The sequence below is a fragment of the Plectropomus leopardus genome, chromosome 23 (genome assembly GCF_008729295.1).
Source record: "Plectropomus leopardus isolate mb chromosome 23, YSFRI_Pleo_2.0, whole genome shotgun sequence".
NCBI lineage: Eukaryota > Metazoa > Chordata > Actinopteri > Perciformes > Serranidae > Plectropomus > Plectropomus leopardus.
The window spans coordinates 20,528,172-20,553,999 of record NC_056485.1 but is presented as its reverse complement, the minus strand read 5'-3'; the positions used below and the strand labels follow the sequence as shown (position 1 = coordinate 20,553,999).

The following is a 25,828-nucleotide window of genomic DNA, read 5'->3' as shown; positions in this document are numbered from 1 at the left end:
TCAGTGAAATCAGTCAAATGCAGTAAAAGTATCAGTCAGCTGTGACTGTTCTACTGTTGTATCTGATGTCAGTAAATTATTTTTTGTAGTTGGCTGAGGTGTAGCTCATTTTTTAACTATTCATTATTATCATTATGGATTCATCTGATATTATTATTGTTTAACCTCAACATTAATAAATATTACAATTATTGAACATGTTACAAAAAAATGCATTATGACTGATACGTTACTGTTATTAACATTGTTACTAATACGTTAAAATTAACGATATTATTAACTATTATTAATACTATTACTTATATATTACTAATAATTTACAATTAATAACATTATGACTAATACATTACTATCAACTTTATTACCAAAATGTTACAATTATTAACATTATTAACGATGCATTTCTATTATTAACACTATTACAATATGTTACTCTTATTAACATTATTAACAACGCATTACAGTTATTAACCTTGTAACTAATATATTATTATTATAAATACTATTACTCTTATGTAACTATTATTACAATTATTACCAATACATTAAAATTGTTAACATTAATCAAAGAAGTTTGTGAAACTTGAAGTATGAAATATTTTTTAACTTACTAATACTTCAAGTACATCTTCCTGATTATAAATACATTTATTTAAGTGACATTTTCAATGTAGGGCTTTTACTTGAATATTTTTACATTGTGGTATTAATAATTTTACTTTAAGGATCTAAATATTTCCTCAACAACAGAATAACAATAACATGTATTATAAATGATTTTAGAATATTGCATTTCTCACTTACTCACTTTTTTTTTTACATTGTCCATTGTTCCTTAGCAATTTTGTTTTTCTTACTTTGTGAAATTGTGTCTATATTTCTATTTCATTCCCTTTTATGCTTTTGCTTCTTTCTTTCTTACACATGATCATTTTATATTACAGTGATTTTTGTCTTGTTAAATTCTTTCTAAATTCAGTTTACTGTCTTAAAGCTCTGTTGGTTTCGGTTATGTTTTGTAAAAAAAAAAAAAAAAAAAAAAGCAGTTTTTTAATCTGTTGTTTTCCCTCCAGTGTTTAATGGAGCGTTACGAGTCTCTCGGTCTGGTCGGGGAGGGCAGTTATGGCACCGTTCTCAAGTGCCGTCACAGAGACTCCGGTCGCCTCGTCGCCATCAAGAAGTTCATGGACTCCGACGATGACAAGACGGTGAAGAAGATCGCCCTGAGGGAGATCAAGCTGCTGAAGGTACCTGTCAATCAATCAATCAATGAGTCACTGAGCATTGAGACGTTTCTATAAGCCTGAAACCTGAGTGAGGCTAAACACAACAGCAGCCTGTCAGTCACAAGACAAGTAAAACCAAAACGAGTCAGAGTCAGATTCTTGACATGAGAGGAAACATCTTAAGACGGAAAGTCTTTCTTTTGCTGACAAGTGTCTTAATGTTTAGTCTCGGTCTTTATTACGAGAGGTTGTATCTATAAACAGGTTCTGAGACGTCACAGTGACCTTTGACCACCAAATTTTTATCAGTTTATTTGTGCCAAATTTTAGGAACTCCCTATGGCCCTCTTGAGATACGGCGTTCACAGGAATGACACGAACGCAAAGTCACAGTGATCTCGACCTTTGACATCTGACAACCAAAATCTAGTCAGTTCATCGTTACGTCAAAATGAACATTTGTGCTTAATTTGAAGAAATTCCATCAAGAAATTCCTGAGATATGTTATAATTAATTTGTAAATCCAAGTGGACAAATGTGGAATTCACCTATTTATCCATCCACCCATCCAGCGTGTACATTGTTTTGTTTTGTTTTATTTTAAGCTGATTTTTTTAATCAATTATTCCCCAAGATTTTGAGAAAAATCAAGCTAATGTGCTCAAGCTTCAAAGGGTTAAGATGAAGGCCAACTGGCGCAAAGTAAAAATGCTTTAACGCTTATTTCTTTACACTCATCTTTCTCACCACCAAGCAACTCCGTCACGACAACCTGGTGAACCTCGTAGAAGTGTGGAAGCGTCGCCGGCGCTGGTATCTGGTGTTTGAGTTTGTCGAGCGAACCCTTCTGGATGATCTGGAGCAAAACCCAAGCGGACTAGACCTGAACACCAGCCGGCAGTACCTGTACCAGATCTTGAGGGCTGTGACCTTCTGCCACCAGCAAAATGTGAGGACAAGCGCAATCTGAGAAATGAACCTTGTCCTCTCGGATATGTCTGCCAGAGGAAGAATTACAACATGTATTTTTATCATGTCTTTTCTTCCTAGATCATCCACCGAGACATCAAACCAGAGAACATACTCATCTCTCAGGGGGGCGTGGTTAAGATGTGTGACTTTGGTTTCGCCCGGACAATGACATCTCCTGCTGAGGGGGGCGTATATACCGACTACGTGGCGACTCGCTGGTACAGAGCCCCTGAACTGCTGGTGGGAGACACCAAATATGGAAAGTAGGTGTTAGCATGTACACCTGAGCATGTGTTGGTATATGTCATCTGTGGTTTCAGGTGTTAACAGGTGTTTGTCTGTGTGTGTGTCTGTGTGTGTGTGTGTGTGTGTGTGTGTGTGTGTGTGTGTAGACCGGTTGATGTGTGGGCTGTTGGTTGTTTGTTATTAGAGATGTTAACAGGTCAGCCTCTGTTTCCCGGAGACTCGGACCTCGACCAAATTTACCACATCGTCAGGTGCTTTGGTAAGCACTTCTGCCAGACATGAATACGTAAAATATCCTCATCTACTAGCTCAACCCGGTTGCACTTTCTTGGGTTCTTCTTTTTTCCCGTAAAAGGTAACATGACAGCTCATCACCAGGAGATGTTCTACAGGAATCCCGTTTTTTCAGGAGTCAGACTGCCCGAATGCTCTGGAAAAGTCCCACTGGAGCAGCGCTTCCCTACAATCACACCCGCTGCCCTGGACCTGGCTCAGGTACAGTTTAGTTACTTTACTAGCTTAAATATCACAATACAAATATTTAAGATGTAAAACTTTGTTTTAGCTTATGTCCAATTCTTCGTTAAGTGCCCTCAGCTTCATAGTAACCAGAGCAAGCACAGTATCCCAGATGTACCTGCCGAGGGAACAAACATGATAAAATATTAGATATCTATATAACATAGAAAGTCGACACAGACAATAGGACATCCACTATTGACCAGCTTTCATATTCACACCAAATTCAGCCTTTCTGATGGTTGTCAGTTTATCCCCCCCATTCAAATGGACTTGTGTGAATTTGTTTGGTACTCTTATTTACTATCAGGCCATAACTTGGACATCTCAGAACCAGTAATTCCTGTCTGTTGTTTTTGCAGAGTTGTCTCCGGATGGATCCTGAGGAACGAGCTCAGTGTTCAGAACTGCTGGAACATCCTCTTTTCACTCAAGACTCTTTCCACATCAGGTATGTCTGTTTAAATTACAAAGTTACAACAGATGCATCCACCTGGACTTACTCTAGCTATGAACATGTTGAGTTTTACTGTGATTTTTAGGGACTTCACCTCGTCTCTCATTTCTGTCTTTGGGATAGGTTTGAGCAATAGTGATACCAGGAGTCAAACCACAAACACTTTGATTGTTGAGTAGCCTCCAAGTTCAAAGTATCTTTCTTTGTATCTGTGCAGATTTTTGGATGAGCTGAATGTCAAGATTCAGAAAGACCACAGAGAAAACTCAACTCTTCCCAAAATAACCAAAACCCCAAGACGAGAAAGGGGAGAAGGGGATGACAAGAACCGGAAAAGCAAGGACAAGTCACAACCTGAAGATGTGAATGACAAAGTCACCAAGGAAAGAGAAAGGAAGGAAGAAGACAAAATGGAGAAGACAAAAGGAAAGCAACCTTTGAAGATTTCGAAAACTATTCGAAACCCCTCAGAACCTTCAGTGTCTGTCAAACAGTCTAAAACATTAGGAAAAGGTAAACCAGGAAAGGCCACTGGTTTGGATCTAAGAAAGGAACCTGAGATTCCCAAATCAACTAAAACCCTTATCTCTGATTCACTGGAGGCTACCAAGACTGCAACAGATCTAAAGGAAGTTGCTTCTCCAGAGACAAAGGAGGTTATTTTGAAAACTAGGGATAGTGGTTTGTATTCCAGTTACTCAGAAAACTTTGCATCAGGCGTGACATCCAAATTGGAGCCAAGTCAAGATTCTGGGAAGAGATCGAACAACTTAAACACAAAAGTACCCCGATTGTCTAAGAACTCAACCACTGACCATCCAAATAGGAGTTCAACACCAAAAGCTTCTTTAAAGTCAGAAATTCATCATACAGAAGCCCACTTAACACAGAAAATTGGTAAAATTTCCACCACAGAGTACTCTAAAGGTGTCTTAACAGGTGTAACCTCTAAAACATCAACCAGTGACCAAGTAGAGACGAGCTTAACACTTCAAATGTCTCAAGAGTCAAGCAGTGACCACACTGAGGTCGCTGCCCCATCCATCCCTTCATGCAAGACATCTACGATTTCAGCGCAACAGACCAGTTGTTCAACCATGGACACAGAGCAAAAAAGGACCTCCGAATGTCCAAAAGTCATACCCTTAAACCTGAAGCCATCTAAGACTACCTCAAACTTGGTCCCAAAAATGACCAAAAACAGCACAACTTTGTCCATAAGCATTTCAAAGACCCTTTCCTCAGATCTGTCAAGGCAGTCCTCAACAGTTTTTACAGAGGCAAGTCTTGCCCACAGCTCTACAACTCTGCCTAAAGGAACTTCAAATTTAAAGTTGGCCAAAACTGGCTCATTTTCAGATTCCAAACCCATAAATTCACCATGTGAACCCAACAAACCTTCGAGGAGCTTTCAAACTGAAAGGGATTTCACAGAGGTATCGATTGCAGCCAATGCTCAATGCCCAATTCTCAACCCAGCTGAAAACGACACTGAGATATCCAAAGCCTCTGTCGAAGCAAACAAGGATAATCCTGAAACTTCACAGCCCTCCAGTGTCCATCTGCAGAGCACTTTGAAATCCAAGATCACCCCAGAATCCCAAATGACCTCAACATCCATGCCAAATGATGCACCTAAAACAGTCCCGTCAGGAGAGACCGCTATTCCAACGATACTGAAGGTCTCAGATAAAGAGAACAGAGAGGATTCAGCGCTTCCTGTGTCCATTAGTGCAAGAACCAAATCTTTTGTAAATCAAACCTCAAAGGTTCCTGGAGTTTCAAATATTGAGCAGAAGAACAACAGCAGTGAAGCTGAGCCGAACATAAAATCCTTGAAGCCCCCTCAGTCCAAATCTTTGACAGGCGAACCTAAAACAAAGCCTGGATCTTTTAGCAACCATAGCAAGTCTACAACAATGACCCTAAAGTCTCAGAAAACAACATTTCCTACAGAAGCAAGAAAGAAAAGAGACAGTCTCGAAAGGGACGGCACAACAAATATATCTGCTTTTGCAGATTCCACTTCATTCACCTCAACAGCGACTCCAGACCACAAAGCTTCAACAAGAAGCTCCATCTTTCACAACATGGACACTGTAGACATTAATGACTTTGCGGCCAGTGTACTCCACTCCTCTCCACCGCCGCCTCCTCCTCCGCCCTCCTCCACTCCACAACTCCTCCCTCCATCATCCACTCCCCTTATCCACCCATTTTCCGTCCACGGCCCAGCCACCAGCGATCACCTCTCCCTGGGGTCTTTCCATCCTGGAGCCCACAGCCATAGGTACTGAAGTTCTCACATATTAGCACAATATGTGAGGCGCAAAAGTAATTTTATATTTTCTTTGATTAACATCTAATACATCGCCAAAACAGTTAGCCAAGGCTAGTCGGTGTAATTTGCAAAATCTTGCTGTCACTCCTGCTGTGCACTGTTATTGTTATACATTATAATTTCGTAAGTTTCAATATTTAGGACCACACCATGCACATAAAAATATTCCTGAAGCGGGCCAAAATGTGTGACATCCTTAAGGTTCATTGTTAATTTAATGTTTTATAATTGAGACAGAATGTGCTGATTTGTGTTTATCACAGGTGTTCAGACAAACCCAGGCATCACGGTGGCATCTACAGTCGACTGTCCAGCCACATTACCGGACCACTCTCTGCGCAGGTCAGTGTGCTTCAGTTGTTTTACAACAGAATCACAGTAAATGTAATTTGCTTTTCCAAAGTTACCACTTCCTCGTCTTTCAGGTGTCAGAAAAGAGTCTGATCTGCGAGCGCTCCTTGCTGTCTGATCGCTGTAACCTTGGTAACAGCGGTGGCACCGCGACCAAAAAGAAACCGGACATTCATTTCCCAGATCTGAGAGGTTCAGTGCTGCCAGAGCTCAAAGGAAGAGAAGGTACACCAACAAACTGTACCATAGTACCTGCAATTAAGCAAAGCCAAAGAAAACACAGTAAAGTTGCAGGCAAGTAAACTGTAAAAGTAAACTGGCCCGACACTTTCATCACTGCGGCGGCTTTTGAGATATAAACAGATGAAACACAGTCACATAAAATATAGTGCAATTTAATGTTGATTTTGTGGTCATCAAACAAACAAACAAACAAAAATGTTTTCATACAGCTAATAACTCAACTATTAGGTATATAAAGTGATAACTGCTGTGATGTTTTCTCAGGCAAACACAACAAAGGCACTTCGAAGGATCAGAGGAAAGACAAACAGCCCGTTCCTCCATCAGAGCCACAGCAACACGGACACAACAGCACTGATACACAAACACCATAAAAACACTTCAGACCTCTTCACTTTACTTTAATATCAACTTAACACCAACAGGAATAAACTGGTTATTTATCAAATGGTAAGCCAAATAATGACGTAAATGCAAGTGTAAAGTTTAAACTTTGAACATCTTTCATTTAAAACAAAACAGGCTATGTATGTTTTTTTATTATTATTTTACAGTTAAACACATTTTTAGTTTAGTTTTATTAAGCTAGTTACAACTTTTTAAAGCAGCAAACAAGTAATTTATATGTGAACACTTTCAAGTAATTGTTTAACAGTTTTACTTAACATTTTAACAATAAATGAAAACAAATAAGAATAAAGTAAAAGAAAAAAGAAAATTGGTTGTGTTGGTTTAGCAGCTAAGCTAACAGATGTAAACTGACACTGTACATATATCTTTATTTTCCTTGAAATATTAAAGCACACAATTTACATTATCACCATACAAAGTATTCATTGATGTTCCAACAGAAATGCAGGTAACTTTTAGGCATTAGTAAACCAACGGCCTAACAAAACTTCAAACTCTGCGTGGCTTTTTTTTCCAATTCAAAGATGCTTTTTGGCATGAACATAGTGAAACAGTATTGCAAAGTTAGTTAAATACAGCATTAGTTAAAAACCCAAAATTTAGAATTTCCAAAAACCACGATAATTTTAAGATTCGTCACTCGAGTCCTCTGAAGAAAACGAACCTATTTTCCATCTGTTCCCGTTCATCCTTCCCGCTCTTTTCAGCACCGCTGCACCTGATTCGTCACTATCTGATGATCTCACACCGTAGTTTGTTCGTGGCAGCTTTCTCACTGACTGCGAGATGATACCGTTTAACCATCGGAGCGAAGCAGCCGTGTGTCCTCTGTGATTGGCCCAGAGGCCGTAGAGGCTGGCAGCCGGGTTGTAGTGGCTGACGGTGATTGGTCGTGACGGAGGCAGCTTCGGCCTGATTGGCGCTCCGCTGTTTTTGGTTTTTGTTTTGTTGGGTGGTGATTGGACGGCTGGCTTTTTGGTTGTGGTCACAACTTGCTGGAAGAGTCGACATAGGAGATTTAAAAAATAACAATAAGACAAAAGCAAGTTTTTTTGTGTGGCACTTTTCAAAGAAATGCACCACATTAAAAATGTGAAATAAAATGTGAAAGCATGTCAGCTGGGTGATGTTAGCATCTACGTAGTTCAACAGAGCGCTCCAGGTTCACTCGTCAAACAGCGTATGGGATTTTTCCATGAAAGTTGCACATTTTGTTCAGTAAAATAATCTTTATAAATTAACCCCATCAGGACTTTTACAGCCTAAATGCATTTGCCAACAGTAAAATGTTAATGTTAGGCTATGAATGAACTACTCTACGGTCTCTGCCACCGCTACGATGCAGTAAAACCGTGTTCGTGTGGTTGTTGTGGACGCCGTCTTGTCGACACAGTGAGGCTTCAGTTAACCCCTCGTGGTGTAATTACCTTCCTGGTGGTGGTTGTGGTTGTGGTTGTAGGTGTGGTTGTGGTGGTGACAGGTGAGGGCGTCGGGTCAAGGAAAATTCTGCAGATGTCCACAGCTGAACCATCGACCTCCGGAAGTTCGTACTCCAAGGAAGAGGGGACGAACCGAGCTGATGGAGGGAGATTAGAGATACATAAACCACCTCTCTGCACATCATTGTCAGTCAGTCGGCAGGTTTTCATCACAGATTTGCACAAAACTTCAGCAATATTTTCAAAATTTCAATAAAACACAATTTTGGCGATATTCGAAATATTGGTAAATGCCTTAAATCATCAAGTAAAAATTCCTTTTTTTAAATTTGACATTTTTGTAACTTTTGACATTTATTTCTAACAAAATGAATACAGTAATTATAACATGAATTGATAATGAAATATTTTCTATTTTCTAAGATGTTGATAGATTTTTTGTCTCCACAGTTGCACTTGAAAAACCTTTGTTCTCTAATTAAGCTTGCCTTACACTCAGTAACAGTGAACCTTTTTCTTATCTGTCCCGCGGTCAACAGCGCTGTCACCTTTACGTGTCTGCGGAGGTGTGTGTGCCGCCATCTGATCTGACAGTCCATGCTGCATTTTTCATGACAACAGGTCTGAGGTGTGTTTTCCTTTTGTTTGCAGTTAAGCTGCGATGAAGACAACATGCTAGAGGAGTAAGCTTTAGTTCCAAGATAAACATAAATGTCAAGTTACAGCAAACGCTTTTTTACTGTGCGCTAAGAATTTAAAATTATTTGTTGAAGGTCTTCAGATTAAAATGAGGATTTGTACTCACCATGAGTCAAGTCGATGCTCTGAACTCTGAGGTTAGGCAGGAAAAGGAAAAACAGAGCTGTCCACCTGCAGGACATTTTGGGAACGAATTGGGAATAAAAAGAAAATTTTAAACAAAACAAAGATTAAAAGCAGGAATCATATGATAAAAGGAGTGCTGGAGGACAGACTGCAGACTGAAGACTTGAGCAGAGGAAGGTAATGGAGAGAGAATAAATAGGGAGGGAAGGTGAAGAGGAGGGAGCAGAGATGAAGGGAAAAGATGGATAATGTCTAGACTGAAAAGTTTGTCAGAGCAGATCTGACGGTGTTTGTGGTTTGGAGTTGCAACAGAGAAGAAACCAGTTAATTCTTGCTGCTTTTTAAAACTTTATTCATAGAGGAATTAAAAAACAACGCCAACAAACCTCGGCTACACCCTGAAGCACAGATGTTTCATGTTGTGTTCACTTTGTTTTGCAGTTAATGATGATGACAGGTAATACTGCTGCTACTAATAACAATAATAAGAACAATATTTATTAATATATCACCATGTAACTTTATTAATGTATCACTTTTGTGTCCTGAAATGTCTTAAAATCCTTAAAGTGTCCTAAAATCCTAGGAATGTCCCAAAATTCCTCAAACATGATAAAATCTCAGACATGTCCTGAAATCCTTGAAAAGTTCTAAAATAAAATAAAATGAAATAAAATTCTAGAAACATGTATTGGGCTGCTGCGACTGGCCCCTGGCCTCCTGTCATTTTGCAAAAGTGGCCCCCAAGTGTTGCAAGTATGTTATCCCTGAGCTATACTATTTTTACACATGATTTTCCCCAGGGGTAACACGTCTGTAAACGGGAGAGGACCCAGGATAGACCCCTGTGGGACCCCACAAAATAGAAAAACTAATATTTCTACAAATATTTAAACATCACAATTATGTCTGAAAATGACAGGACAATACTAACCCTTTGAAACTGGATCAACACTTTTCTTGCACTGCATTCAGACACCTTTACAAGCATTTAAACCCTCAAAATCTGTGCAAATTGCTTTTCTGTCTTTAGGCAAGAACTGTTCCACAAATTTCATGTTTGTGCTTTAAATGTTTTTCTCACCTTGACATCAGTTGTTATGGAAAGAGACAAAGAGACGTCATTTCTCCCACCTGGAGTTTCCCTGCCAGGTTTTGCTAATCTGTTTTAACGCCTTTCTAAACCTCATAACACGTTGAGTAATTTTATTCCAGTAGAGATTAGTGAGGCATTAAACACGAAAGCTTCTTTTGATCTATGGAAAGGTGTTTTCAAAAACACATCACAGTCATACGGTATGATGCAAAGGTCTCTATTATGGTGTGGTTTTGTTTATCTAGGATTCAGTTTGCACTTCAGTTATCTACCTGCCAACATCTTTGGATTACATTTTTTTGCTCCTTCTTTAAAAAAGAAAAAAGTAAAGTTAGAAAAAAGCAAGAAAATTACCTCAAGAATAATTCTAAATATGGTTTTATCAACATTTCCCCCCATTTTCAGACATCTAAATGCCCCCTGCTAATTTTCAGATAACGTACTTTTTTTTTTTGCGAATTGTGGGACATTTCTTCCCAAGTTGCTCATCATGTTTACATTATATTTATTTTCAGCACTTTTTTAGGTTTAGCTTTTTCTTTTACTTTTTCTTCCCTTATTTTTTGTCTATTTTCATTACCCGTATGTGTTACAGAAATCAAAACAATTTCTGAGGTTTCAGAGATTTAAATGTTTAGTGAAAGGCGTATGAATACTGTTGTCAATCCAGGTATTAAAGGGTTAACCACGGCCACTGATACACCCGTACACCAGGTGTGTTACCTGTGCGTCTGCAGCCGTCACTGATGTTACACAACTGGAACCAGAGATTTCAACACACACACACGCACACACACACATAGATGCATGCTGGGACTGTTTATGTCCTCAGTTGCTATGAGACTAAGTGTCTGCTTACACACACATACACACACACACACACACACACACACACAGTCGACTACAGTGTGTGTGTGTGTGTGTGTGTTTTCATGTTACTCTCTCATTATCTTGTCTTATCTAAACAAAAAGTACGTTGTGTTTTTAGGCTCTACAGATGGAAACGTCACTCAATCCAACACTTTGGTCGGACAGAAAAATCTAAATAATAATAAAAACATAATAAAATGGCTCGAGCCGGCCGTGCCCTCATCCACAAACAGCGTAAACAAAATAATTTAGCTTAAGCCTTTAAAATATAGAAATAAAAACAGAAAAAAAATAACACCAGCTAAAATATAAAAATGAAAAGAACTGAGATCCAAAATCAGTATTCAGTATTTTATTTTTTTACAAAATCATAAATATAAAATTGTTGTTATTGTGTGAAAAAAAATTACTTCTTTGGCTCGAAACTTTAAAGTGCAAAAAAAAAAAAAATCATAATACAGTTTATTTATCTTTAATACACAGAAGAGCTTTGATGTTAGTAAGGAGGGAATAAATAATTAATATATTTTACGAAAATATCACCTCAAACAAAAATAGCTTTAATTTTACAAACAATTTTTCAGTGTCGATCTGGAAGATTTTATGTTTTGTCACATGAATCAAAAACAAATAATGACAAATCTGCAAAAAAAAAAAAAAAAAAAAAAAAAAAAGACAAAAAACAAACACAGTCTCGAGCTGCATTCCCTTCTTAAATTATATTACAGCGGTAGTGATGATGGTGATGATGGTGATGATGGTGATGATGGTGATGAAGTTTTAGGTGAACTTCTTGATGAATCGCAGTTTGAGGTAAGCGATGGCGAGGAAGCAGACGGTCATGATGCTCAGAGCCAGGTGGTTCTGCCACAGGCCCCAGGTGGAGTAATCGACATCCTGCTCCTCCAGAAACGACTCCCCAGAAATGTCACACCTGCAAATACACACACACACACACACACACACACACACACACCGTCATCCGTCAGGGACAAACACATGACATGATGTTTAACCCTCTGAGATTTCTTTAAAAACACGTGAAAAAACTACTTGGCAAGAAATGATGTCCCAAAAACTGCAAAAACATAAATAAAAATAATAAGAATAATCTGAGAATTTGCTAGGGAGAGGGGAGGATTGTAAGATATTACAAGCCGAACTTTTAACTCTTTAAAATAATTACATTTAACTGTGAACATCTTTACTTACACAGTTACAGTTGAATTCAACTCGGTGCAGAACTTCAGTCCAGTGAACTCATTAGCCATCAGAGCCTGGAGACACAAAAACAGCATTTTTAACAACATTCATGTACTTTCAAGAACTCTTTATGCCAGCATTCATGCTCTAAAGGTGACCCAACATAATATTTTTTATGTAGTGTTAACCCTTTAAAACCTGGATCCACGTTAGTTTTCTTGTGCTGCATTTCTAATATTTTATATTTAAAAGAATGTTTCAGAAAGAAAACAAAATATATAAAAATTAATACTTTAATTTTCTGCACGTTTAGGTAATTTTTTGTCTGTTTTTGTTACACTTTTTTTTAAATTTTTTGTTTTTGCTTATTTTCAGGCAATTTTCATTTAACTTTTTTTTTTAACCAATTTCTTGCTAATTTTTGGGGCATGTCTTGCTAAATTGCTTGTTACCTTGGACCCATGTTTTTTGGGGAAAAAAATCAAACTGCTTGCTCAAGTTTCAAAGGCTTAATTGATCTAATTTTTCCCAAAATAATTACTGGCCTATGATATTTAAGTATTTTTTTAAATTTAATTTAATTTAATTAAGTAAGTTCTAAACTAGTGGTAATATAAAAACATTCAACTGCAATAAACAACTGTAAAATTAAACACTGGAGCTGAAAGTAGATTTTAGTGTGTTGTATTTCAGTGTGAGTGTGTACATACACTGAGGCCGTATCGTGGTATACTCAAGTACTTCAACCAAGCGAGCCAGTCGACGATGGACGGAAGATTCACGAGTAAACCTGCAAAAATCTGCCGAAAAACACATTTACAGGTAAGAAATGAAACATATTCCTTCATTAAAAACAACAGTGGAGTCGAGTTGTTATGACTTTGTGTACATATTTGCCTGAAAATTAAATTAACTTTTTTTTTTGCATGTTTCAGTGTTTTTGCTGCTGCGTGTTGACGTGAGCGTGTGATCGTCACCATCATGAAGACGCAGGCGATGGTCATAAAGATGTTGGCAATGGCAACCACCGTCTGGTCGGCGGAGATGGCCAGAGCCATGGAGGTAGCGGTGTACGCGACCAGAGTGACGGTGAACATGAATGTGAAGAACGCTTCAGCTGTCGGCTTCAGACCTGAACACACAAGAACAAGGTCAGACGTCATCAGCTAAAAAAACAACAGTGAACCAGGTCTGACTTTTCAAATAAATTAGATATTAAATGATTATTATTTTTTTTAATTTTGAAAAAAAAACTAAAGTTATTATTTACAAAGAAAAAGGACGTTAAATGAACAGTACTTGTGAAATTCAATGTTTAAAATAAATAAGTGAAAATGCCCATCTCAAGTTTTCAGAGCCGAGGGTTAAAATACATTGAATTTATCTGACTAACATCATAAAACTCTAAAATATTAAAAATATTGCTTTAAAAGCTCATAATTTTTCTTGATGAATTTAAATGATTACTCAGTTATTAAAATATATAAAACATAGTGTAAGCAAAGTTAACAATATATAGCATATTGTGTTTCCTCCTACCCACCAATCATGAAGTACGCCACGCAGCTAAAGACGATGGTGGGGATGGTCCTCAGCGTAATGATGTCAGACAGGATCTTAGCCAGGAAGTACACAGACACCCTGTAGTAACCGCTGATGTACTCATGACTGATGAGAGAAAAATACACCAAAAGTATTATTAATAAACCTCATCAGATATGTTATTATACAGTCAGCATACTACACTGTGAAAAGTGTGGTTTTAGGCCTATTTTAATGGCATTGTGGGGACTCACTTCACCCCCGGGACAAAATTCAGGTCCCCACAAGGTTTTCATTTTACTTTTTTAATAAATATTATATAGCTCATTTTAGGAAATACGCATCTTAACTTAGAGAGATGAGATATCATTCACATGTCTGTGAACATTCTAAGGGTATTAGCTTAGCTTAGCATAAAATCTGAAAACAAAACAAAAATAACCCATAACTCCACCAAAACCACAAATTCTACTTTTGCATTTCTGTTTATATTCCAGTGTAACAGATTTTATCAATCTGTGGACAAATCAGCTGCAGATAACTTTAAACAGAGCCAGGTTAGTGGTTTTCCACGTTTCCAGTCTTTATGCTAAGCTAAGCTAACTACATCCTAACAGTGCAACAAAGAAATCACATTGATATTGCTGGTATCTCACTTTTTAAAAGAAAATTAAGATGTATTTCTCAAAATGAACCATTCCTTTAACCCTAAATTAAACTTTAACCTCGTGAGGACCTGATTTTTGTCCCCACATGGCAAATAAGTCCCCACAATGTCTTAAAGAACACAAGTTTGTACATAAAATGCAATTAAGCATCCTCATAAGATTTATCCTCTTAAATCACTTTTAGAATAGTGAATTAAGCTTATTTCACAAAAATGACTTAAGGTTACAGTTTTGGTTTATTGTCAGGGAGATCAATATATATTTTTCTTGATAATTATGTGTGTATGTTTGTGTGTTAAACCCACATGAAGAGTTTCCTCTCTGCGATGAAGAGTTCAGCAGATGATAGCGAGCTGAAACACTGATTCACGGTGATGAAGAAGAGAGTGCCAAACCTGAAAACAAAACAAACTCATCAATACGCAGACTGAAAAACAAAAAAGTAAACCAAGCAACTTAACAAGAGGTGGCCCCAAAAAAATTGCAAGAATTAGTAAAACATTACAAGAAAATTGCCTGAAAATACTTCAAGAAATTGTGAATTGAGGGAAGAGTTAAATACATTTTTTAATTTTTTTCTGTAACATAATTTTAAATATATATATTACGATATAATATAGTAAGACACTTTTTTTTCTCTTATTATTATGGACATTATTTTGATTTAAAATTGTTTTGATTCCTCGGGTCTGGCAAATAAGTTTAAACCACAATTAACTGTACAATTTCTTAAACTTTAACTCAGACACTTAAAGAAATAATGATTTGACGCTATTAGCATGACAGTTATACACATCAACCAATGTAAACATTTTTATCGTAATAAAATTTTAAGCCAAAATGCTCAGCCTTACATTTTTGTAATTAATCAAATCAGAATAAAATCAAAAATGATAAAATACCTGTTCTGTATTCCACTTGAATTCTCTTGAACATCAAAGAAAAGGGCTCCAACGACCAGAGCGAGGAACAAGGTCACCGCGATCTAAACAGAATAAAAACAAAACAGAAATGTAAATGTAACAGATGCAGCAAACAAAATACCTGAAAGCTGAATCTTAAAGGGAAATTTCAACATTTTCACAACTCGGGGCTTTTAAAACATTTATATAGATAAAAGCAGTGAACTGATGCCTGTTGGATGTTCCTACTTGGGCGATGGAGGTCTGAGGGTTGAGCATGAGGTTGCGAAACGTTCTCTTGAGAACCCATCTGAACTGGGTCAGGAAGCCGGTGTTGTAGGTGATGGTTCTGGACGGAGCCTTAGTGGTCGTCTGCCTACCCTGAATTATCTTTTCTGAAAGAGACAGGAGGCGATGATGGTAAATAGTTTGGTTTTGCAATTAATTCATAAAAAAAAACCCTCATTTTTTGAATGAATTATTAACTTTTCTTGAGCCATCATAAATTCACTGATTAGATTTTTTATAGTAGTACTTTTATTTAACTGCAAAATGTTTTAAAATGTGAAAAAACAGGAAAACTAAAAAAGACAAAAAATTACAAACAAATGATAAAATAACAAACACAAAATAAAAAACGAAAAAAAATTTTAATAAAGTGAGTAATCAGAAAATTAATTAATACATTTCCACAAATCTACCTTTTTCATAGAAATATATAAAATTACCAGTAATCAACATATTTTTTTCCATTTAATTATGCATTTCTTTTGCATCTGTATTTGTGTATTAATCTGTTATTAATTACTTTAAATATATACAAACTATGTTTCTCTGTTCATCTGTTCTCTTACTTTTAGTCTGTTTTGGCCATTGAGAATCTTTTTAACTTTAACTTTGAAAGAAGTGCCCGATAATTTAAATAATCTTTGAAAAATTGACCCTTTGATTTTTTTGTATTTACCCAGCTCTGCTTTGGTCTGTTTGTAGTAATGACAGTTTCTGTATTCTTCCACGAGCTTGTCTTCGATCCCTCGTCTAGACATCGAAACTGAATCTGAATCTGGATCTAGAGGGAGAAAAGAGGAATTTAATATCGTCCAAACAGAGAAAATAAAAGAAAAAAACCCTGATAAATTCAGTGGCAGATCTTCCTATTGGCAGGGAGGTGAGGTGCCCAAATTATTATTATCATATACATTAGTCTTGCAAATACATTTAACAATGAGCTAAATAAACTGCCGTACCGTACCATACCATTATTATTACAATCCTGTTCGTATTGTTTACAAAGTTATTAAGGAAGATTGGGGTCTTGTTAAGGGAAAACAATCTTAGATTTCTAGAGCAAAGTCATAATATTACAAGAATGATTAGTCAAAATTTTGAAAAAAAAGATAATAATTTAAACTTGTAAATTCACAAGCAAAAATTGTAACTCTTTAACATGGTCATAATCATTCTTTCATAAAAAAAGAAATAAAAAATAGGGGCAAATAATCCTAATATATAATGTGAGAGCAACAATGGGGATGGTGAAGTCGAGTGTATGTGTATGTATACAATAAATATAAAAGATAATGATACTTTTAAAAACACTTTAAAATCGGACATACACACCTTCATTGTCCATGTTACTGAGGGCGACGGCGGTTGAGTCTCCGTTTATGATGTCGAGGAAGAAGTCAGCAGGGTTGTTGTGGGGCTCACAGGTGTATCCTGGGAAATGAAGTTCCAGACAGAGTTAAACAGTCAATCACTTTTGCATCACGTTGTTGTGTTGCTTTGGATTAATAGTAAAGATTTTCCTACCGATGTCTGAGAAATACTCCAGTGCGCTCTGTGCCGGGCCGTGGTAAACCTGAGCATTTTCATTACAGTCAAAATAAGAGTTAATGTTAATAAAGCCAATACACAGCATCTAAAATGGAAAAGATGAGGAAGACTGGCAGTGAAACAGCAACACAACAAAAGTAATATAAAGAATGAAGAAAAAAAGATAAGATTATAAAAGATAGCAAGCACAAAAAAAAAGTGAAAAATGGGAAAAAATCATCAATAACTGCAATGACAAATAGAAAAGATTAGCAAAGAAGTGAGATTGAATGAAAAGAAGAATGAGTGACATCAAAAAGAAACTATTGACAAAATATAAAGGAAAAATATTACAAGAATGACAAAATATAAATTAAGATTTATATTTACTTATATTTGTCAAGGCCGTTGGAAAAGGCAGCCAAAAAAGTGCAAAAGAAAGGAGAGAAAGAAGAAGCAAAGACAAGAAAACATAAAAAGAGAAAAAAGAAGAAAGAAATAGATCACATAGCACAAGAGGGCAAAAAGTAAAGAAAAAAGTAACAAATAATGATGAAAAACAGTGAGCAAAAGGAGAAAAGAAATGACGATAGAGTGACAAAAAAATACGAAAAAAGAAAAAATTAGGAGGGAAATAATCAAGAAAAAAAATCAAAAACTGGGAAAACAAAAGAGGACGAAAGTGAAGAATGACGGATCGAAAACTGACAGAAGAAGATAAAGGGAGAAAGACACATTTTTTAAAAAATCAAAGAAAGAAAAGATGCCTGTAAATCTGATGAAATGTGAGTAAGTTACCTGTTTTGCCGCTGACCAGCAGGGTGAGACTGTCGAACAGGCGGTAGATGGAGTATCGAGGCTGGTGGATGGACAGGATGATGGTGCGGCCGCTGTCCCGCCATCCTGGAGAAAAAAAGACAAGAAAAACAAGGTGAACACTTATTTGTGTGTGTGTGTGTGTGTGTGTGTGTGTGTGTGTGTGTGTGTGTAGACTTTAATACATTGTGGGGACTTCCACCGGGGACAAAATTCAGGTCCCCAAAATGTTTACATTTGACTTTTTAATTAGGTATTATATTGTGTTTTTTTATTTTCTTGTGTGTGTGTGTGTGTGTGTGTGTGTGTGTGTGTTGACCTCTTGAGCAGCAGCAGCACAGAGTTGGCGGTGCTGGCATCAAGGCCGGTGGTCGGTTCGTCCAGGAAGAGGACGGGCGGGTCGATGATCAGCTCCATGCCGATGTTGGTCCTCTTCCTTTCGCCGCCCGAAATCCCACGAATCAGCTGAGTGCCCACCTGAACACACACACACACACACACACACACACACACACACACACAATATTTACAACTGTTTGTTTTTTTAATGTATGTTTTCTTTCTCTTTTCTTTGCTTGTTTCATGTTTCTTATTTTTTTCTTCCCTTTTTCTTGTTGCTTTCACTCTGTCTTTAATTATTTAATTTTCATATCTTGTGCTTTCCTTTATTTAATTTTCTTTTTGTTATCTTTTTTATTGTCTTTACTGTCACTCTTTCTTTTGTTGCTCTTCTTTTCCATTTTTTTCCCTTTGCACATTGCTTTTGCTCTCTTTGTCTTTAATTATGTATTTTTTTGTGATTTTTTTTTGTATTTTTAAATGTTGTTCCTAACTTTTTTCACTTTCTTTTTGCTCTTGGCACATTTTGTTTTGTTGTGACGCTGCAGTTTCATTTTGCCTAAATGATTGTTCATTTCTACCTCCTTAATTTCTCACTTCTTTTTTTCTTCTCTTTCTAAGGGTCACACAGTCTTTATGATTTCGTTATTTCAGCAGAATGAGTAAATAATGACACATCAGGTTTTGATGAAAGTGTTGAAACTGATCAGCAGGATTTCCTCTTTCCATCATCGGTTAGCAAATCGCACTAAACATGACACTGAGGTTTATTTCCACCAGCTAAACATGATGCTGCAGTTTTGTGCTTTAAATGATGGAAGTTTTGTTTATTTACTTTTTTGACACTTGTTTCTTTTTCTCTTTCTTTCTTTCTTTACTTTTGCTCTCTTTCTATATTTTCTCTTTTCTCCCGTCACTTTTTCTGTCATTATATTTATCACTGTCTTTCCTCACCCTGGAGTCGGCCACTCGGCCCAGTCCCAGCTCCTGGATCAATCTGTCGACTTTTTGTTTTTTCTCCTCCTGAGAGACGCTCACGGGGAGTCTCAGCGCTGCCGAGAAGGTGAAGTTTTCTCTGACCGTCAGTGTTCCCATCACCACGTCGTCCTGGAAACAAGAAACAATTGTAAACAACAACCAAAAGGTGACGGATACATTTTTATTCTGCCTCCAAGCTGGTGATGTTTTCGGGTTGTCCACCTGTCCATCCATACACACGTCACTGTGAACTTGTCTGTCTCATTTCCATCTCTTTTTTTTCAGATTTGGCACAAATGTCCATTTAGACAACAAAATGACATGATGTGATTTTGGTGGTTAAAGGTCAAGGTCATTGTGACCTTGTGTCGATCTAATTCTTGTGAACCCAATATCTCAAGAAAGCCTTAAGTGATGTTTTTTTGCTTCTTTTTTCTTTTTTTTTTCAAATTTGGCAAAAATGTCTTTGAGTCAAGAATCAACTTATTAGAGTTTGGTTGTCATGGGTCAAAGGTCAAGGTCACTGGGAATTTGGGTTCATCCCATTCTTGTGAATGCAAATATCTCAAGTTCACCTTGAGGGATTTTTTTTCTTAAATTTGGCACAAACATCCACTTACACTCAAGAATGAACTGATCATTTTTTATGGGCAAAGGTCAAGGTCACTATGATTTTTTCCATCTCATTCTCTGAAAACATGATAACTCAAGAACACCTTGAGGGAGTTTCTTCAAATTTGGCACAAACGTGGTCAATACCTGATTCATTTGTGACTGTGCGTTCCTTCTGTAGATGATTTCCTGTCTGTCTCACTCACCTGCACCACGTATCCAGACAAACACTTGAAGTTTGGAGGCTGATGAGCTCCATCAATCAAAACTTCTCCTGACAGACCGGCAGGGTCCTTCCTGGCTGCCAAAACATCCAGAAACCTGAAAATTTAAATAAGAAAATGTTTCAGAAAATACTCAAATTAAAATACTCAATTAAAGTATAAGTACAAGACAACAAAGACACTCACGATGACTTTCCGCTCCCGGTTGCCCCCATGATGGCATTCAGACCGGGCTTCATGATCCCACTGAGAGAAAGAGAGAAAATTAGTAATAATAATAATTATTATTAATGTTATTATAATAATAACTTTATTTATATCGCATCTTTAAAAACAGAGTTTGAAAAGTGCTTTGGCAAAAAAGCACCTGCAAGACAATGACAGAAAGACAAACAGTCCTACTGAACACAAGCAAAAAGAAACGAGGGTGGAGTTTAGATCAAATTAAAACCAGAGGACAAATATGCAAGATGTGAAATGTCGATATAAAATAATTAAAAGAAATAGCCCAGAAACAACAGCAGAAGCAATAAAAACCATAAAATTACAAATGTAAGGAAATAAATCAATAAAATATCAATTTAAAAGGTAAAAGAAATAAAAAGAAATAAAAAAGATAACATCACATAAAAGCAGGTCTATTAAAATGGGTTATAAAAAGTGACTTAAAAAAGTTACAGATTCTGAGATCCTTATATTAAGTGGAGAAATTTGAGAAGTTCAAAGTATTATTGGCATTATTTATTACAAAGTAATGAGTCTAAAACCTGGAAATGAGTTTAAATTTCAGCACCTCATCTCAAAGTCAAAGGGTTTTTGGTTAGATGCTTGAAATTTTTTATTTTTTTTAATGTATAAAAAAAATCAGAATTCATCTTTATGTTAATATTTACAACTGTTTTTTTTGTAATGACGAAGCAGTTTCAGTTCTTCTGTATTTTTGAGGAACTGAAAGGCGTTTTTTTGCGGTTTTGCAAATGTTGTTTGTAGTTGTGACATTTCAGTTGCTGTTTGGAGAAAGTATGACTCATCTTTGGTTGTTTTTTTTTGACTCAGGCACAGAATGAATCAACAAATTCCACGACACAAGACTCTTAAAACATGATGCTGCAGTTTCCTTTAGCCTCCTATGTGACGGTTATGCATTTCTCAATTTGTCTTTTCTGAAAATTTTCATTTGTATTTTAAGCTCTCGACTTTAGAATGAGAACGAGCTAAAAACCAAAAAATAACAACCAAAAGAGAAAAACAGAAATAAAGGCGCTACTCCAAATTTGCTCTCCAGATCAATCTGAGAAGCCAAAGCTGCGTTAACCCCCTCCCCATTTTTAACCCACATATGCAAACCAAATATTTAACTTCCTGCCTCCTCGTGATAAACAGGTGCTGCTGTTAAACTGTGTCAGGTACGACACACTCACTGAGCCACAGAGATTTGTTTTTGTGGAGAAAAAATATCATTTTAGCCAAAATAAAGCTTAAAAAACATGTTTTTCTGCAGTGTGACAGATGGTTAAACCAGAGAAGCAGGTTTCTCATAATTTAAAGATAAATTATTTTGTCCACAGTCATAAATGATAGTAGAGTAAACTTCTTATCAAACTTTTGGCTTTAAAACAAACCGTCATAACAGGCTGCCAACATCGCGTGAGCAGATTAACTGAAGCTCCAGCGTTTCTATAAAAAAACACTCTGATTCAACCTTCAACTTTGAGTCACGCCGGTCAATGATTACACCCACTGAACAATAAAATACCACAGAAACCACCCGCCATAAACCCCACAGACAAACTGCACTTTGTCCCACTGCGTTTTTCATAACACTCAATCAAAGATCATTTTAACAGTTCATAAACAAATTATGAAGGTTAAGGTCAGACTCCTCAACTCATCACTCAACTCCAAAAGATGTAGCAGGATTAAGATAAATCTTAATTTGTAAAATGACTAATAAATCTCCCTTGTACCTTGCACTTGTGTTTCAGTCTGAGAATAAATACGTTCTAATAGCAATTGATTAATTTTTGTTTACTTTTTTAAAAATAATTCAGTTTTTTTGGGGGGGTAAAAGTTAAATATTTGCAGGATTACACAAATCAAAAGTCTAGATTAAGAAACTTTTAAGGTTGCAATGTTCATCCAAACAAAATGCAGAAAAAAAGTCGTACGTTCTTCAAACCAAAGATAGACTACATATGCACGTTATATTGGGGATATGTCAAAGCTATGTGTTTGCTGTGATTAACATGTGGTCAGATTCAGACAGTAAATCCAATTTGTGATACTTAAGAAAAGATGATGTTTTGGCTTAAAAGTACCCAAATTTGGAGACACAATCCTGATTGGAAAATCAGCAATGTTTTAGTCGCGACAAAATACCTATGTTGGAGCCTAAAAGGCTGCTGGTCATTACAAATATCACATCTTATGCCTAAAAGGTCACTGGAAAAACAGTAACAAGTCTCACCCATGATCGGTGCTAAAAGTCACTAAAAACAACACAGGGTTGCTAAAAAATTACCCATGTTTGGTGTCTAAAAAGCCACTGGACCAACATCAATGGGTCATTAAGATACATCTGTGTTTTGCACCTTTTAAGCCGCTGGAAAAGCAATGATGCGTCACTACAAAACACCCTCATTTGGTGCCTGAAAAGGCACTGGAAAAAAAAAGTGACAGGTTGCTACAGAACATCCCTGTTTGGTGCTTAAAAAGCAGCTAGAAAAACAGTGACAGGTCGCTACAAAACATCCAAGTTTGGCGTCTACAAAGTCACTGGAAAAACAGCAATGACTCACTAAATCACAACCAGGATCATCAAAGAAGGAGGTTTTCAAGGTCTTAGAAACAAATGTTTGTACAAAATGTATCATCAGCCCATCCAGTAAATGTCGACCTATTTCACAGAAAAGTAAAAATCTACCCTCTTGGTGGTGCAATGAAGAATTAACCAAAATTGGTAGGAATGATCCTCTTGGAAACATGAACACTGGTGCCAAAGTTGATGGAAATCTCTCAAGTAGTTGTTGAGATATTTTAATGAAAACAAAAAATTAATAACCTCGTGGAGGTGATAAAGGAAACTTCAAATGACCACAAAAATCAGTGGGATTCATTCTCTGTTGAACGTTTGTGCCAAATTTCATCTCAATCCATCAAAGAGTCATTTAGCTATTTGAGTTTGAACCAACTGGGAGATGATTTTTTTCAGTCCGACACATTTCTGTGAATTTAACGCCCTGAGCTTTCTCACTAAGTCGACTTTAAAAAGGTACGAAGGCAGTTCAGCATCCTGCCGGCGTTTGTTTGTTGCTTTAAGCGGCGACTCATTGTTTTTGACAGCCTCCTCTGTGTGTGTGTGTGTGTGTGTGTGTGTGTATGTGTGTGTGTGTATGTGTGAGGAAAATGGGTTTCTTGACAAAGCAAAACTTCCTTCCTTTGCCTCCAAACGTGTGTGTGAATGTGTGTGTGTTTGATCCGTGTGGGCCTTGCTGGAGTCACGTTTACCTCCCAGGTGTCCTCCGGTCGGCACGTAGACAAACACACACACACAATGACTGCACATGCCACCTCAGTTTGCCGAACTCAGCGAAAACTTTGAAACGTGCTTCAGTGTCTTTGTCACACCAGTATTTCAAACGAAGCGTTCCGACAAATTAAGTTTTTTCACTTGAAAAAGTGATTTTAAATGACAGAAAAGGCATTTTTTTCTTTATTTTTCATAAACATTTTGACTTTTTTTTTTACCCCATAACATTTTTTGTAATTTTTAAAGAAAACAATGTAGACCTTTTTTTCACTTAAATTTTTTGGGTGATTTTAAAGAAAAAAAAGGTTGTTTTCTTTTTTTCATTAAAAATGTTGGCGATCTTTAAAGACAACATGTTTTATTTAAAAATCACCAAATTTCAAATTTCCAATTAGGCTTGAACACATCATGTGTAATTCAACAGGTTTGTGAAACAAAATTCCATGAATTTTTTCAAACATTCAGTGTACATTTAGTTTTCCGAAAACTTTACAAGCCTGGAAATTGCTATTTGCAAGTTCCATGACTTTTCCAGGTTTTAAATCGCTGTAAGTTTCTTGAAGTTTTCTAAACTCACTTGAGGTCGATGAGGATGTCTTTGGTCGTTCCTTTCTTCCGACACAAACAGTTTCCTCCCACCGTCACTTTGTAGTCGATGTTGTGAAAGCTGACGGTGGCGCCGCGCCGCTGTTGGCCCGAACCTGCAGACTGAAAAAACGTTAATTCACCCTAAAATCAACACATCACCAAAATGTGACGTCAGCATGAAGAGTTGAAGGTACCTGGTGTTTTGAGGCTCCATTCAGCCCGGGCTCTATCGTCACTTTGCTCTCCGACATCCTCGACCGCGCTCCTCCTCAAACACTGAAGAAACATTTTTGGTAAAAAGCTTTTTTTTTTGTGCAATTTATTTATTTTGTTAAAAATTAATTTATTTTTCAGTTTTCACAACAACCAACACTACAGTTGTAACTCTTTGCCTTAAATGCTTAGTCAGTTTAAAATACTGTATATTAACATGCAGAGTTAGCACCTATTTTTACCAAAACATTTTCATAACTCGCGGGCAAATTTTAAAGACCATAAATTCTCTGAAATGAAAATTTTGGCCATTTTTTCTTACTGTATTAAAGAAAAAAATAGCTTATTTTTTTTTCATTAAAAATGTACGGTTTGCAAAGCAATTCCTATTTTATTTCAGGACATTTTTCCTTAATAAATCTACAGCAATTCTTACAAGAAACATTGTTTTTCTTCTAAATAAAAACAGTTCTGCAATTGTGCATTTTTTCTTTTAAAATTTTTGTCTTTTTTTTTTTTAGATTTTTTTGCTTTAAATTTTTTAGGGGTGATTTTAAAGAACAAAAATGAAACTTTTTCTCTCTTTTTTTGCCTGGAAACAATTTTGGTGATTTTTGAAGGATGCAAATCATTTCATTCAGTTTGTATTTACACAGCCTGCCAGCTTTTTAGGCTTTGGGTTTTGCAGTAGATTGTAAGTGTAAAGCAGCAGAAAAGTATCTTAAAAGTTGACCATCAGTAAATGTACTCACCCACACGAGTAAAAAAGCTCCGACTTCACTCTGCTTGAATCTGACGTTGCTGAATCTCACTCACAGACTTCAGATTAATCTTGAGTCAAACCTGCAGGTGAATTTAACAGAACTGAAGAGTTTATGTCTCACCTGTTAGAGCCAATAATTCCCAGTGAGAGCAGATCCAGGCTGCAGGACACTGACTGCAGAGAGCTGTGTGTGTGTGTGTGTGTGTGTGTGTGTGTGTGTGTGTGTGTGTGTGTGTGTGTGTGTGTGTGTGTGTGTTCAGTCCTGTTTTATGACTGAAGATAAGAGAAGTGGGGAGAAGGGCAGCACCGACTCTCTCACTTCTCCAACAGCTTCAGTTTACGTCACAGTGAAACATAAAAGTCCTGCACTGAAAAAAGTCAGCAAACTGAACTCTGCAGAGTCAGCAGTTTTTGGTTTTTTTACACACCATTGCGAAACGTTAGACACACTCACACTTTATATGACACGGCAATTTTTCTGGGACCAATTTATTTTAAATACAAAAACAGTTTTTTTTATCCTTATAAGTGAAATTATTCACTATGACGCTGTGATTAGATCCAGCTTGAATACACAGAAGCTTTTTTATTGTTGTTTTTGTGTTTTGATTGCTTTTTTTTTTTTTTTTTTTCTCGCTT

General features: G+C 36.7%; 2 protein-coding genes across 2 annotated transcripts; one reads left to right on the top strand and one right to left on the bottom strand.

The window, feature by feature from the left end:
• The first annotated feature begins 1,079 nt into the window (after nucleotides 1-1,079).
• LOC121962076 (cyclin-dependent kinase-like 3) lies at nucleotides 1,080-6,773 on the top strand. Its single transcript, XM_042512270.1, has 10 exons — nucleotides 1,080-1,247; nucleotides 1,982-2,176; nucleotides 2,278-2,462; nucleotides 2,592-2,704; nucleotides 2,801-2,940; nucleotides 3,327-3,415; nucleotides 3,639-5,711; nucleotides 6,026-6,104; nucleotides 6,188-6,338; nucleotides 6,621-6,773. The coding sequence occupies exons 1-10, from the start codon at nucleotides 1,080-1,082 to the stop codon at nucleotides 6,728-6,730; spliced, it is 3,303 nt and encodes a 1,100-aa protein (XP_042368204.1). The 3' UTR covers nucleotides 6,731-6,773.
• Nucleotides 6,774-11,699: 4,926 nt separating this feature from the next.
• LOC121962090 (broad substrate specificity ATP-binding cassette transporter ABCG2-like) lies at nucleotides 11,700-25,448 on the bottom strand. Its single transcript, XM_042512285.1, is given in 20 exon segments — nucleotides 11,700-11,931; nucleotides 12,210-12,274; nucleotides 12,911-13,000; nucleotides 13,178-13,332; nucleotides 13,744-13,868; nucleotides 14,716-14,805; nucleotides 15,313-15,395; nucleotides 15,562-15,707; nucleotides 16,277-16,381; nucleotides 16,933-17,031; nucleotides 17,125-17,176; nucleotides 17,930-18,016; nucleotides 18,018-18,030; nucleotides 18,263-18,420; nucleotides 19,237-19,389; nucleotides 20,079-20,193; nucleotides 20,283-20,342; nucleotides 24,203-24,333; nucleotides 24,408-24,489; nucleotides 25,311-25,448. Coding segments are annotated over 19 exon segments (1,938 nt in total). The 5' UTR covers nucleotides 24,465-24,489; nucleotides 25,311-25,448; the 3' UTR covers nucleotides 11,700-11,777.
• Between the last annotated feature and the right edge of the window lie 380 nt (nucleotides 25,449-25,828).

Bases quoted from the DNA above. Each gene is read 5' to 3' on its own strand.
- LOC121962076 (XM_042512270.1), top strand. From the start codon at position 1,080: ATGGAGCGTTACGAGTCTCTCGGTCTGGTCGGGGAGGGCAGTTATGGC. The intron at 2,177-2,277 runs GTGAGGACAAGC...TTTTCTTCCTAG, and splicing joins CCTTCTGCCACCAGCAAAAT to ATCATCCACCGAGACATCAA. The intron at 6,339-6,620 runs GTACACCAACAA...ATGTTTTCTCAG, and splicing joins AGAGCTCAAAGGAAGAGAAG to GCAAACACAACAAAGGCACT.